At 34.8% G+C, this 14,162-nt stretch overlaps 1 protein-coding gene across 3 annotated transcripts in view; it reads right to left on the bottom strand.

The window, feature by feature from the left end:
* Positions 1–5,854: 5,854 nt before the first annotated feature.
* CYLC1 (cylicin 1) overlaps positions 5,855–14,162 on the bottom strand; it is a 47,460-nt gene continuing 39,152 nt past the window's right edge. The window contains exons 6-7 of one of the 3 annotated variants that reach the window (XM_072955843.1): positions 12,338–12,396; positions 5,855–6,013 (exon numbers count right to left, since the gene is read on the bottom strand). In XM_072955843.1, coding sequence (XP_072811944.1) covers positions 5,914–6,013; positions 12,338–12,396 — 159 coding nt within the window. In that variant the 3' untranslated portion in view covers positions 5,855–5,913. Of the gene's footprint in view, positions 6,014–6,203; positions 6,229–12,337; positions 12,397–14,162 lie in introns of those variants that run through there. The other 2 variants (XM_072955844.1, XM_072955845.1) reach the window with 2 other exon arrangements.

Raw genomic sequence — 14,162 nt, 5'->3', positions numbered from 1 at the left:
GGACAAAAGATGCAGATAGAAGTGGACATGCTGAAATAGCTATATTATGTGAGTCAGAAGATGCAATGAAGGATAGCGTTCTACTGGATGGCCCAGAGGACACCCCATTCACTAGGGCCATGAGGAATGCACTTGTGAGAGAGGCACTGGCATCGCTAAAAAGAATTCAGTAGTGGCTCTTTCTGCAGGCCAGGGTGACTAGGAAGGGCCATCACAAAATTGGATTTTATTATATCCATGGCAATGGTGAGGCTGCAAAAAAAAGAGGCCAGGTGGGGGCGCTTAACTACCAGAAGCCAGGAAGTTGTAATTACTGTAATAATCAGCAAGGTTGGTGGGGTGCCAATGGTAGCTTAACCCTGAGGGAGCTGAGGAGATGATTAACAAAACATGGCATGCCTGAGGTCAAAATATGTGCGCAGGTGATGAAACTACTACTTAACATCTGCAATCAGAAGAAGACAAGAATCTGAGGACTGTTGCTTCCACAAAAATTCATGATTCCTTGCACAGTACCTAGGTCTGAGCCAATATTAAAATCCAGAACCTATTGGAGATATGGCCAGGTCCCTATGAGAGAGAATTCTGCAAGTAGTATATATTGTAAAGATACCTCCAGTTCTTTCTCAATGTAACTTAGAACCATTTACTTGTACTGTGTTGAATACTGGGGAAATGGGAATACCTAGATAGTTTGAGGACTATTGGACACAAAATATGACTTGACATTGATATTCAGAGGACTGAAACATCCTCGTGGTATCCTTCTTAGTAAGGACTTGGAAATATGTAATGGGTTGAATTGTGTCACCCCTAGGTTTATATGTTGAAGTTAATCCCCAGTACCTCAAAACATTACCTCTTTTGGATATAACATCTTTACAGAGGTAATCAAGTTAAAATGCATTCATTGGGATAAACCTTAACCCACTATGACTTGTGTCCTTATAAGAATGGTTAATTTGGATGCACACAGAGACATGCATAGAGGGAGAACACCATGTGAGCATGAAGACAGTCATTTGTAAGCCAAGGAGAGGGTCATTCCCTCTTAGTACTCAGAAGAAATCAACTCTGCCAACATTTTGATTTTGGACTTCTAGCCTCCAGAATGGTAAGATAATGAATTTTTGTTGTTTACTCAGTTTGTGGTGGCTTGGGTATCTGCCACTTTGCTAGTCAGTCCTAACAAACAAATACATGTGGACAGGAATAAACAGAGTCCTGGTTATAATTTAGCTTATAGTGGGTCTAATGGATCTTGAAACCCTTCCCGGTAGTCATTCCCTCAATTCCTAAATGTATAGTTGCCAATTACATACTTGGCACTTGAAATAGCCCTCTATATGGTTCATGAACATGGGGTAGAAGTTTTATAGTGAGGAAATCCAAGTAGAAACCTCTGAAACTTCTCCTTCCTCTAGGAAAGAAATAAAAAACCATAAATTATCCCTGGGTCTGGTTGGCAATTCTTTGTACCAATTTTAAAGATCTAAAGAATGCTGGGTTAATAATCTCACTTATATCTCTGTTTAATTTGCCAGTCTGGCCATTGAGGAAACTGGATGAATCATGGAGAATATCTATAGACTACCAGAAGGTCATCCATGTAGCAGTCCCAGTTGTAACTGCTCTGCTGGGCATGATATAATTGCTAGATCATCTTAGTAAGTTCTCAGGTGTACTGGTCTGTGCAGTAAATTATTTTCTATCCAATCAGAAAAGAGGGACAGCAACAGTTCAAACTTATATGGGGCAGACAATATTCACTTACAGATTTTCTCATGGCTATGTTAAATCTTTCATTCTCTCTCATGATATAGTCTAAAAATTCTGAAATACCTGGGCAACCCATAGAATACCACACTGATCCATGAAATCAATGACATCATGCTCAGCAGGCAGGATAATACAGAAGGTAAATAGTATGCTGGAATGGTTTGTAGACACATGTATTCCAGAGAATGAAAGATAAATCCTAAAAATATTCAGGAACTTGAAACTTCAGTAAAAAATTTAGAAATCAAGTGGTGAAGGGCATGCTGAGACATTGGCGCCTTTACAGAAAAGAAAAATTGCTGTATCTTGCATTTACTATTACACAGAAAGAAACAATGCTTTGTGGGCTTCTTTGGATTCTAGAGCCAGATTCCACAATGAAACCGTTCCATTTACTGGGTGACACTAAAAGTGTCCAGATTTCAGTGGAGCCTGGAAACAGAAAAGGGTTTGCCAGCAAGTCCAAGTTGTGGTGTTAGTAGCTCTACTGCTTGTGTCACATAATCAAGAATATACTATGGTTTTGGAGGTATCTATGGTGGGAAAAGATGCAAGGTGAAACTTATGACAGGCCCAGTGTGATAATATCAATGCAAGCCCCTGGGATTCTGGAGTAAAGCCATGCCATCTATAGCAGAGAATTATATTCCCTTTGAGAGACAGCTCCTGGCATGGTACTGGGTGATAATAGAGACAAAGTGCTGTACCACAGGGCACCAAATAACCATGCATCCAGAACTTCCAGTTATAGGTCAGGCTCTTTTGGATCTACCAAAAGTAGAATCAGACAGGCCCAGCAGTTGTCCATCATAAAATGGACATAGTCATTCTGGGATCAAGTCTGAGCAAAACCAGAGGGTATAAATAAGCTGAGTTAATAGGTAACACAAATCTTTATATCATCCAACACACTTGCATCTGCACCCTCCCTCGGCTTGCACCTATAGATATATGAAAAGAAGAGGAAGTATGAGATTGGTTTGTAAATAGGTTAGCTATGTGGGTTCATGCTGAAAATGAATGTCACCTCCATTACACAGTCAGTGATTGCCTTGAAGGAGCATAGCATCTGATCAAGGGACCTACCTTACAGTAAAGAAGTTGTGGAAGTGGGCACCTGACCATGAATTCCACTGGCTGTATTACATATTGTGCTATCCAGAAGCAGTTGGCCTCAGAGATAGCTTGAATGACCTACTGAAGGCATAATGAAGTGTTAGCTTGAATGTCATACTATGCAAAATTGAGTGACACCCTTTAAGATACAGTATATGCATTAAATAAGAAACTTTTCTGTGATGTTTTGTCTTCAATAGGAAAAAAATATATGCCCAGAAACCAAGGGATATACTCAGGAGTATATCCCTCACTGTCACTTCCAGTGACTCACTGGTGACATATGTTCCTGTTGCATCAGCTCTGGCCACTAAAGAGTTAAAAGTCCTGAACCCAAAGAGGGACATATTCTTGCCAGGGGACACAACAGTAGCCATTGAAACACAAGTTATGGCTGCTCTCAGGGCACTTTGGACTCCTCGTGCCTAGAATCCAGCTTTTGTGAAGGAGTTACCATCTTGACAAGGGTAATTCAACCTGATGAGACGGAAGAGGTAGAACTACTTTTCACAATATGAGAAGGAAGGAATATCTGCGGATGCCGCATGATCCACTTGGGCATCTCTGGTTACTACTTTGCCCAATTTAAACTGAGTGGAGTTTGAGGAGGGTATGATTACTAGGAGCTCAGACCCTTCAGGAATTAAATTTGGGGTTATACTACTAAATAAGGCATCAAAACCTGTAGAAGCAGTGGCTGAGGGTGAGGAGAATTTAGAATGAATAGTATAAGAAACCCACCAATTGTGGCCCTAAGATCAACTGCAGTGATGGAGGGTATAGTTTTTCCACTATCCTTTCTCTGTTAAATTTCCCCTAAGGAAGAGAAGCCCACGGGAAATTTGGAGGAGTGAATATGGGTGGAACACAGTGGATTTGTACAGTGATAATCATGGGAGTTTGCTGCTCAGATCTCACTTGAAGGGAGATTCTGATGTGAGGAGTGTAGTCACCTGACAACCTCTAGCTGCTGCAAATTTGAGATCTGCCAGTGTGCAAGTGGGCACCACACCCTCACTAGACTGCTCCCAGACAGTAATTGAGAACCATGGGGATACAAAGGCCAAGATATTGCTGCCCAACAGACTTCCGTGCTCCCCACTGATCAACTTGAAACCCTGTCTGAGCTACAGTGCAGTGTGAGGCTCTGCCTACACAGCTCTCCTTTCTTGCCTTTCTCCTTTCACAGAGGTAAGAACTGCATGGTAGTCTGATGGCTCTCCCCAACTTCTTCTGCTCCCTTTCTCCTTTACCCCTCATAAGAGTTTCCCTCCGTAAGTCTCTTAGATGTCTCATTATGTTTTATCTTTTGATTATTGGAGGATCCCCGGGGCTTAAGAGGAGAATGTCAGAGTGACATTTAAGGTGGAGGGTGAACACTGTAGGTGCCATTTACCAACTGTTTTGGAAGTATTTTTCAACCAGAATGGCTCTATCCATGAGTACTGACTGAATTTCAGTATTGAGTTTAAACATCATCCCCATCTCTCATCTATTCATTTCTCCAAGCACCACTCTTCCTTTATAGGTAATTACTTTTATTATTTTATTTTATATCCTTCCAGAGTTTCTTTATGTAATATATACATGTATGATTGTGTGTATATGTGTGTATATATATATATTCTCTCTCCTCACTTAAAAAATACTATAGCTCATACAGCACCTTGATTTATTTCACTTAAATTTACACGAGACATCTTCTCATCTCACTACACAGAGAACTTCCTTATTCTTTTTCACATTCATATGACATTCCATTGTGAAGAAGTACTGTTATATATTCAACTAATCACATTGACAGATGATTGGATTGTTTCTAAGCTTTTTGTTTCTATAATGTTTTGATGAAAAACTTTTTATGTTTCATTTAGGGCATATGTAAGGTTATCAAATGGGTTATAAAAATGACATCTCTTTAAGAATTGGATCTGAAAGCTAGAAACTTATGAGAGTAAATGAAACTCAAGGTTATAATAAAAGGGCACAAAATAGGCTGGATGAAGCTAAGGAGGTCGCCAAATTTATATCTATCAGTAACTCTGTCTGTAAATCTATCATTGCCATAGATTGAATGTTTGTATCCTCCTCAAAATTTGTATAGTAAAATTCTAATGTTCAATATAATATTAAGGTGGGGCTTAATACCTCAAAGGTAGGGCCTTTAAGAGGTGCTTTAGGAGGGTGGAATCCTCACAAATGGGATTAACACTTTTATAAAAGAGACCCTACAGAACTCCCTAGTTCACCTCCACTATGTGAGGACACAGTGAGAAGGGCTGTCTGTGAATTGGAAGTTGGGCTCTTATGAGACATCATATCTTCTGGGGCCTTGATCTTGGACTTCCCAGCTTCCAGAATTGAGAAATACCTTTCTATTCTTTATAAGTTACTTAGTTTATGGTACTTTTGGTATAGCAGCCTGAATAGACTATATCTATGTATCTATTTATCTATGTATCTATATATGTATCTATCTTTCATCCCACATCCTTTTCCTTATTTCAAGAAAGAATGGACAAGCATATTCATGGATATATGTGAAATGGTTGATAAATGTCTGTTATTTTTTTAGGGAACTTGCAGTTTATCATTAAATAAAGTAATAAAGGAAAAAATGTCTAAAGGTAAATGATTGCATTTGGGATTCTGTATATATATACACAGAAGGGGATTGATATCTACATATAGCTCTCTATTTCTTTTAACACTGTGAAAGGTCTAGTTCCTTCCATTCTCTGTTAATTTTTTCTTAATGTAAAGTAAAAGAGACAATTAACTGAACATGATAAGGGCTTTCCAAAGAAGATTGTCAACTTTCAACCTAAACTCGGAAATGCCTTCCAAAGTGAAGTGGTGTAAAATGCTGCAGTATTTTGGTTTCAGTAGGTCAGACTTTTAGTAAATAAAGCACACATCTCTATAAATCACCTTTATAAATTACACGTAAAAATTCAGCTCCTGGTGCTCACGGAAGACTTGTTTTTATTTATTACAGTTCCACAGAAGTAGAAATGCTCATTTGAGAGTAGCTAGCGTTAACTGTGGTAAGGCCATTCTGTGAAACAAAGTGCTCAGCTGTTCTTCAAAGCAGCTTGTGAATCCATTTTGCTTCAGGCTGAGGAATAAAGTAGAAAAAATTAAATTAAAAAAGTAGAATGTTATCTTCTAATTATAGAGAGTTCCTGGTGTGTTAAGGACTACAATGAAGCACAGAATGTCATAGGTGGAAGGAAACTTAAATATCATTTTTATTATTTCTTACCTACCAGGTAAAAATCTGAAATGGAGTCAGCAATGTTAAACAACTTTCCTGGGTGATTCTAATGTCTGCTGAAAGATGTGAAGTACTGAATATTAGTCCAACCACCAGCATTTGTGTAGGAATCAAGTCCTAGGTAATGTTACTTTATGAATCTAAGATCTCACGACTATTTTAGTGGACTAGAACGTCAAAAATTGATAATATAAAAATATAAAAAATAGAATGCTGATAGTCTCTTCAAATTCTACCACACTAATACGAGTGTTTTCACATTTGCATATTACTGTCTACTCTTTGTCTACAAACATGCAGGTTTTTGCTTAGTTACAAGCCCATAGTACTTTCCCCTCCTCCTTTCTCTCAATATTATAGTATAAACTTATTTCTCTAATTCTCAAGGTTTCATAGTATTTCAATGAATGCATGCTATTTTGTTTCATATTTGATAAACCGCTCTTCTAATTTTATACATTTAGTTTAATTCCAAAGTTTTTCTCTTACAGCCAGTATTGCAATCATCATCTTTATGCCTAGAGTTTTTTTTTTATGAGAGGATACACAAAATAAACATAACAAGTAAGTAAATTACATAGTGGAAGGTAGCAAATTTCACAGAAAAAGTAGATGAGGCAAGGATTGGCATGCAATGGTGGAGACTGTTGCAATTTTAAATAGTGTGGTTATATTAGCCTCATTGAAAAATTAAATTTTGAGCAAATATTAGAAAGAGAGAATTAACATTTTAGGTAGAGGAATGGACCAGTGCAAAAGCCCTAAATAGTATTTCTGAGATGTTTGGAAGGATGCCAATGCTAAGGCTTCATTAGATTGATGAAGAGGAAAATATGAAATAGGAAAGAACAGCAAGTCAGATTATCTAGGACATTGTTGGCAATTGTAAGCATTTTGACATTTATTTTGAGTGAAATGGTGAGGTATTAGTTTTTGTTGTTTTCAAGTTAGTTTATTTCTCTTCAGTTTAATTTACCTATGTTAATTCTAAATACATTTAAATCAAGTTTATCAATTAAATTTATGTTCAATAAACTGCATCCGTTTTATTTGTACAGCTTGCTGAATTCGGCAGATATATACACTTGTCAAAGCACTGCCACAATTAAGATTCAGAGCATTTGAATCACTCTTAACAGGTGCTCTGCAAAGTTTTAAGCAGAGGACTGACATGATCTGATGTACATTTTTCAAAAGAACACTCTATTTGCAGTGCTGAGAATATAAAGGGGAAAGATTAAAAGCAGGAAAAACTCTTAGGAGGCCACTGCATTAATATAGGAGAGATATATAGTGGCTGGGACCAGGGTGACAGCAATATAGTTGATGAGAAGTGACCAGATTTTAGATACATCCTGAGGTAACAGGATCCAATAAGAGTTTTGAAAGAAAAAGAATTAAAGATGTCTCTCAAGTATCCTAATCTTATTCTTGATCTTAATGAAAATATATCTTGACTTTATTTAACTGTTTTCTGTAAGTTTTTGATAGATAGCTATTATCAAGACAAGGGAATTATCTATTCCTTTCAAAATTAATGTTTTCATCTTAATTATTGAAATTTATAAAATATTTTTCTAAAGACCTATAATTCTAGTTTTCAAGAATAAAGTAGATAAGGAAAGAATATAAAGGTGAGATGTTCATGTGATATTTCATGTTTCTATTCTAGTTTCAAGAGAGAAGACAATTGAAAGATGAGCTGTAGGCATTTTCATTTCCTGGGGGAAAAGCTTAAGTTTTATGACAGAAATAGGTATGTATCTGTACTGTTTAATTCAGTGTTTGACGTAGAATATTTGCTCAAGAAATATTTGTTGACAGATGAAACAAAGAAATGACGATGGACAATTTACTGAGTACCACAAATTATTCTAAATATATTCTAAATATAAATTTTCAACTTATAAAATAATAAAAACAGAGCTTGGTCTGGAAAATTTTCAAATTTAATCAGTCAAATATATATATTAACTATCTTCTACATGCCAAAAAATGTTCTAGGTGCTATGGTTAATAAAAAGGATTTGGTTCCTGCCCTTGAAGAGCTTTCAGTCTGGTTGGAAGACAATATTAACATCAACCCAATTAATAGATAACAATAAGTGTCATAGGATTTTTAGGGGAAGTTGAGCTTTGAAGAAGACAACTACAGATGGGAACCCAATTGTAGAAAAAAAGGAGAATAATATAAGTGAAGTCATAAAGACAGCAATAACACTAATAAAGTCTTACCTTTGTTTTGGTGATCTAGCATTTACACAACTATTTCACACCCACTTTCTAATTTGAACCTAATAGCAGTTTGTTCTAATGAGTAGGTTAGGCATTGTTATTCTCATTGTCAGATGACTTAACCCAAATCCCACACACACACACACACAAAACTCTACTACTTAATGATAGAGTTAAATCTCAAATCTATTTTTCCTGTCTCCTACAACTTAGAAATTGATAGAAAATAAGAGATAGCCAAAAACAGTATGGATGAAAAAATAGTTTAGGGATACATATTTGGAAATACCTACAGAAAAGTGAAAATTGAAGCTATAATAATAGAAGAAAGCTTACAAAGATAGTATACAGAGAAGAGTACAAGTAAAAAACAACTGAACCATAGAAAACAGCTTTGAGGTCTAAAAAGTGACAGAAATGAATATAGATAAATAGTAGTTAGAAAGGACAAAAGAAAACCAAAGTAGTAGAAATTCAGGAAAGCTGAGGGGGGAGACACATTTCCAATGAAAGCAAGAGGTCACAAAGTAATGAGGATGGAGACAAGGCCATAGTACTTGGCAAAAGTTATTACAGGGGACTATTAAAGGAGCACTTAAAAAATAACTAGAGAGAAGGGATAAGAAAGGAGAACTAAAGATACAAAAGCACTTAGAAAAAAGTTAAAAATACAAAATTAGAATTACAACGGTAGCTAATAAATGAACTAAAAACAAAACTAGAAACATATTAGAAAGAGGGGAGAGAGAATGATGCAGATGAATAAAATCTTCATCCATTTTGGAAGAAAACCAATAGAAAACATGTACAACTGAGAAGAAGCCATACAAATACATCATTTAGAGATATGGAAGTGGCCAGCAAACAAAATAAAAACAAACTAACATTAATATGTACTTATGTCTTTCTCTATGTCTGGGCCATTACACTATACTAAATCTCATCATGAAATGCCGTGAGATGGCTTCAAATTAAAAACAACTGTAGCTTTGAAAAAAAAAAGGATCAAATTAGGTAATTACAGTGTCAGAAAAAAAAGTGACCTCCTAAGTCATGACTCTGTATTGTGTATACATCTTTGAATTCTTTCCAAAAACTCTAGAAATCAGAGTGGTACCTAAGAATTCCTCTATCCTTTCCTAAGAAGGAGTCTATAAGGTTTTCATTCAATGTCATTATTATTTCTTGACTTCTAGTAGTTCAGTCATCTCTGCTACCTCATTAGGGGTATCCTTATTCCATCCCTATTCCATCCCTTTTCCAAGTCAATTATGGGAAGACATATGGCCTAATTCTCTCAGGCACCACTAGAGAACACCAAAACCCTCCTACTATGCTGTTCCACACCTGTTTCAATTTATAGTTCATCTAGGTTTGAGTCCTCATTTTGGAGATGAAGGAACAGGCCCAAAGTAGGAAAGGGACTTACTTATCTTATTTTATTATGAAGCAGCATGTGTTTCAGGAAAAAAAAATGTAGGAATTAAACCAGGCCCCACAGTTCTACAGTCCCTACCTGTTTAACTTGAACTTGTGTTTGGCTTATTTCAGATAGAATAAGTACTTTGAAGTGCATTCTAATTTTATGCAGATGACATCTACTTTCCTGGAATAACAACAATGAATCATCTTGTAGCCTCCTTTTTTGGATTTTCTAGTTATTTGATTGATCTTCTTTTGATCCCTTAGTTAACTGTGGAAATTGACAAGATGTTATTTAATCAAATGCCTAGTATTGAGTAAAATGCCATGTAACATCTGTGCACTCAGTAAATGACAATACCTGCTAGAGAATGAGATAAGATATCGGTTGATTTTATTGAGCAGAAGGTGACAATTAAAATATTGATTGGTTTATTTATTGACTTAAACAATTTGTACTGAGTTGGTTTCTTTTACCTGTGTTCATATAGTCTGGATGAAATTAAAATCTATATGTGTCATTATTTTTGGAATCTTAATAATACTGGGGCTCCATGAATATGCAATAATACAACACCAGATCCTATACTAGGTATTTTATATGCTTCATTTTCCTATAAGGAATGTCCTGTTAATGCCCTATTTTACATTTGAGGAAAATAATGCTCCAAATGATAAAGAAAGTTCCCTAAAAGTATCCCGCTACTAAGTGATAGAGTAAGGATTCAAATTAAAGTTGTCTGATTCCAAAACTATAGATAGTGGCCATTAAATTATACAACATGCATGGCACTTCCTATTTTCCAACAACTTTAATTATTTTGGGAGAGATTAGGGAATCTCTTTTTAAAAACGTATTTCAGTGCAATAAAACCTCAGTTATCACAATGCTCAGAAGTTTGGAGTTGATGACAATTTATTATTTACTGAGGACTAGTTTTTGTGGTTTTTTTTTTTTTAGTCCCCACTGAAAACTATCCAATGGAGAAGATAATTTCCACCAACATAGAAAGCCAAGAATAAATAAAAGAAATTACAAATATATTTGACTTTATAAAAATTTAAAAAAATTGTACAGCAAAATAAACCATGAAAAAAATCAATAGACATATGACAGTTGTGGACAATCCAAAAAGAAGACAGATGAATTAATTTCTAAATACACAAAGAATGTTTCATAAATTGATTAAAAAGACATAAATAATGAGAAAAATAAACAAAGGATACAAAGAAGTAATTCTGAAATTATTAAACTCAAGCAGACACAAAACATTCAAAAGATGTTAAAACTCAATAGTAATCAAGGAAACACAAGTTAAAGTATCAATGAAATAATTTTGTATCCATTAGAATGGCAAAAGTAAGAACCAAAGCATCTATTTCTGACCGGGATGGAGAGAAGTATGTATTATTTCATTGTCTTTAAATAAAATGGTAACAAACCTTCACTCTCTCTCCTGATCTCTGTACCACTCCTCCCATCCTCTAATCCTCCCCACCCTGTATGTGTGTGTGTGTGTGTGTGTGTGTGTGTGTGTATGTGAGTGTGCTTGAAAGTTTGATATAGTAAAGTAAATCTTGGAGAGAAGTATGGAATGATACATAGTAGGTTGTTGATAAGTGTTATCTACAGAGGAGATAAGAGGAAGCAATGAGTGAAAGTAGAAATGGGAAGTGGGGAGAAAACAAAATTAAAAGACTGAAGTAAAACTAATCTGAATGTAAAATATCCCATTACACAAAATTATGTATGTGTTCATAAATAAGTTGGAAATAAAACAATAACATTAGATATATATCTACTGGCTTAGAAGGATGACCAGGATATCATTGAGTGATAAGGTAAGCTATAAAGTACTGCATATGAATAGTTTTATTTCAGTCAAAACAAATTATCTATTTATCAATCTATCCGCTTACATATGTTTCTAAATAGAAGAAGATGATATAAATGAAAAAGGGACGCCAGGTTGCTAACATAGATTACTGCAAGAGGATGCAAGTGTAGGGAAGTATGGAGTAGGCATGAGGGTATATAATTTTCTTTATATATTTGTATTGCTTTATTTTTTGTAATAAATTTGTATTACTTTTATTACTAAAATGCATAAATAAAAATTAATCATACAGAAAGAAAATCAATAAGGAAATATTGGTTTTAAATGACACATTAGACAAGATGAACTTAACCAATATATACAGAGCATTCCATGCAAAATTAGTGAAATACATGTTATTCTCAAGTGCACATGGAACATCCTCAAGGATAGATCATGTTAGGCTACAAAACAAGTCTTAATAGGTTTAAGAAGAAATAATTCATATCAAAAATTTTTTTTCAACCACAGTGGCATGAAATTAGAAATCAATTACCAGAAGAAAACTGGAAAAATCACAGACATGTGGAGATTAAACAACATGGTATTGAACAATGAATATTTCAAAGAAGAAATAAAAAGAGAAATCAAAATATACCTTGAGACAAATAAAAATGGAATTGCAACTTACCAAGACACTTGGAATGCAGTAAAAGTAGATCTAAGGAGGAAGTTCATGATGATAAATGCCTGCCTCAAGAAACAAGAAAAATCTTAAGTAAACTAAATTTACACCTCAAGGAACTAGAAAAAGAAGAGCAAACTAAGCCCAAAGTTAGCAGATAGAAGGTAATAACAAAGATCAGAGAAGAAGCAAATGAAATAGAGCCCAAAGGAACAATAGAAGATATCAGTGAAACTCAGAGCTGGTTCTAGAAAAAGATTTTTAAAAAAAGATAAATCTTTGCTAGATTCACCAAGAAGAAAAGATAGCTGATTCAAATAAAATCAGACATGAAAGAGGAGACATCTGCTACAACAAATACAACAGAAATACAAATGACCATAAGGGACTACTATATACAATTATACACTGACAAATTGTACAACTTAGAAGAAAGAGATAAATATATGACATACCAAGTCTGAATCATGAAGAAATAGAAAAGCTAAACAGACTTACTACTAGTAAGCAGATTGAACCAGTAATCAAAAACCACTCAACGAACAAAAGTCTGGGACCAAACAGCTTCACTGGTGACTTTGACCAAATATTTAAATAATTAATGCCAACCATTCTCAAACTCTTCCAAAAATAGAAGAGGAATTAACACTGCCAAACTCATTTTATGATGCCAGCATTACTCTGATACCAAAACCACACAATAACACCACAAGAAAAAAAGAGATCACTATCCCTGATGAACATAGATGCAAAAAATCCTCAATAAAATATTAGCAAATTTGGTTCAACAATACATTAGAAGAATCATACACCATGATCAACTGGGATTTATTCTAGGGATGGATGGATGGTTTAATATCAGCAAATCAATCAATGTGATATATTACATTCATAAAATGAAGGCTAAAAACATATGGTCATCTCAATAGACTTAAAAATCATTTAACACTGGAATTTGACACAACATTGTAAAATGATTATAAATCAATAAAAAATGTTAAAAAATCATTTAACAAGATTAAACATCTATTTATAATAAAAACTCAATAAAGTGTTCCATAGGGAACATACCTCAACATAATAAAAGTCATATATAAGAACCTCACAGATAACATAATATTCAGTGATATCAAATGAAAGCTATTCTTTTGAGATCAAGAACAAGGAAAGGATGCCACTCTCACCACTTTTATTCAACATACTATTGGAAATCCTGGCCTGAGCAGTTAGGCAAGAGAAGGAAATAAAAGACATCCAAATCAGAAAAGAAGTAAAACTGTTACTATTTGGAGATGACTTGATACCATATATAGAGAATCCTAAAGACGCCACCAAAAATAGTTCAAACTAACAAATATATTCAATAATGCTGCTGGATACAAAATCAATATGCAAAATTCCACTGCATTTTTCTACACTAGTAACGAACAACAGAAAGAGAAATTAAGTAAACAATTCCATTTACAATTGCATCAAAAATAATAAAGTACCTAGAAATAAACTTAACCAGGGAGATGAAAGACCTGTTCACTGAAAACCATAAGGCAACAATAAAAGAAACTGAAGAATACACAAAAAATGGAGAGCTATTCCATGCTCATGGATTGAAAGAATTGATATTGTTGAAATGCCTGTACTCCCTAAAGCAATCTACAGATTCAATGCAATCCCTATCAGAATTCCAATAGCGTTTTTAACAGAATAAAACTAACAATCTTATAATTTGTGTGGAACCATAAAAGACCCCAAATAGCCAAAGAAGTCTTGAGCAAAAAGAACAAAGCAGGGCGCATCAAGCTCCTTGATTTAAAACTATATTACAGAACTATAG

Source organism: Vicugna pacos, chromosome X (genome assembly GCF_048564905.1).
Source record: "Vicugna pacos chromosome X, VicPac4, whole genome shotgun sequence".
NCBI lineage: Eukaryota > Metazoa > Chordata > Mammalia > Artiodactyla > Camelidae > Vicugna > Vicugna pacos.
Note: the sequence above shows the minus strand (reverse complement) of the source record. Positions and strands in the feature narration are given on the sequence as shown.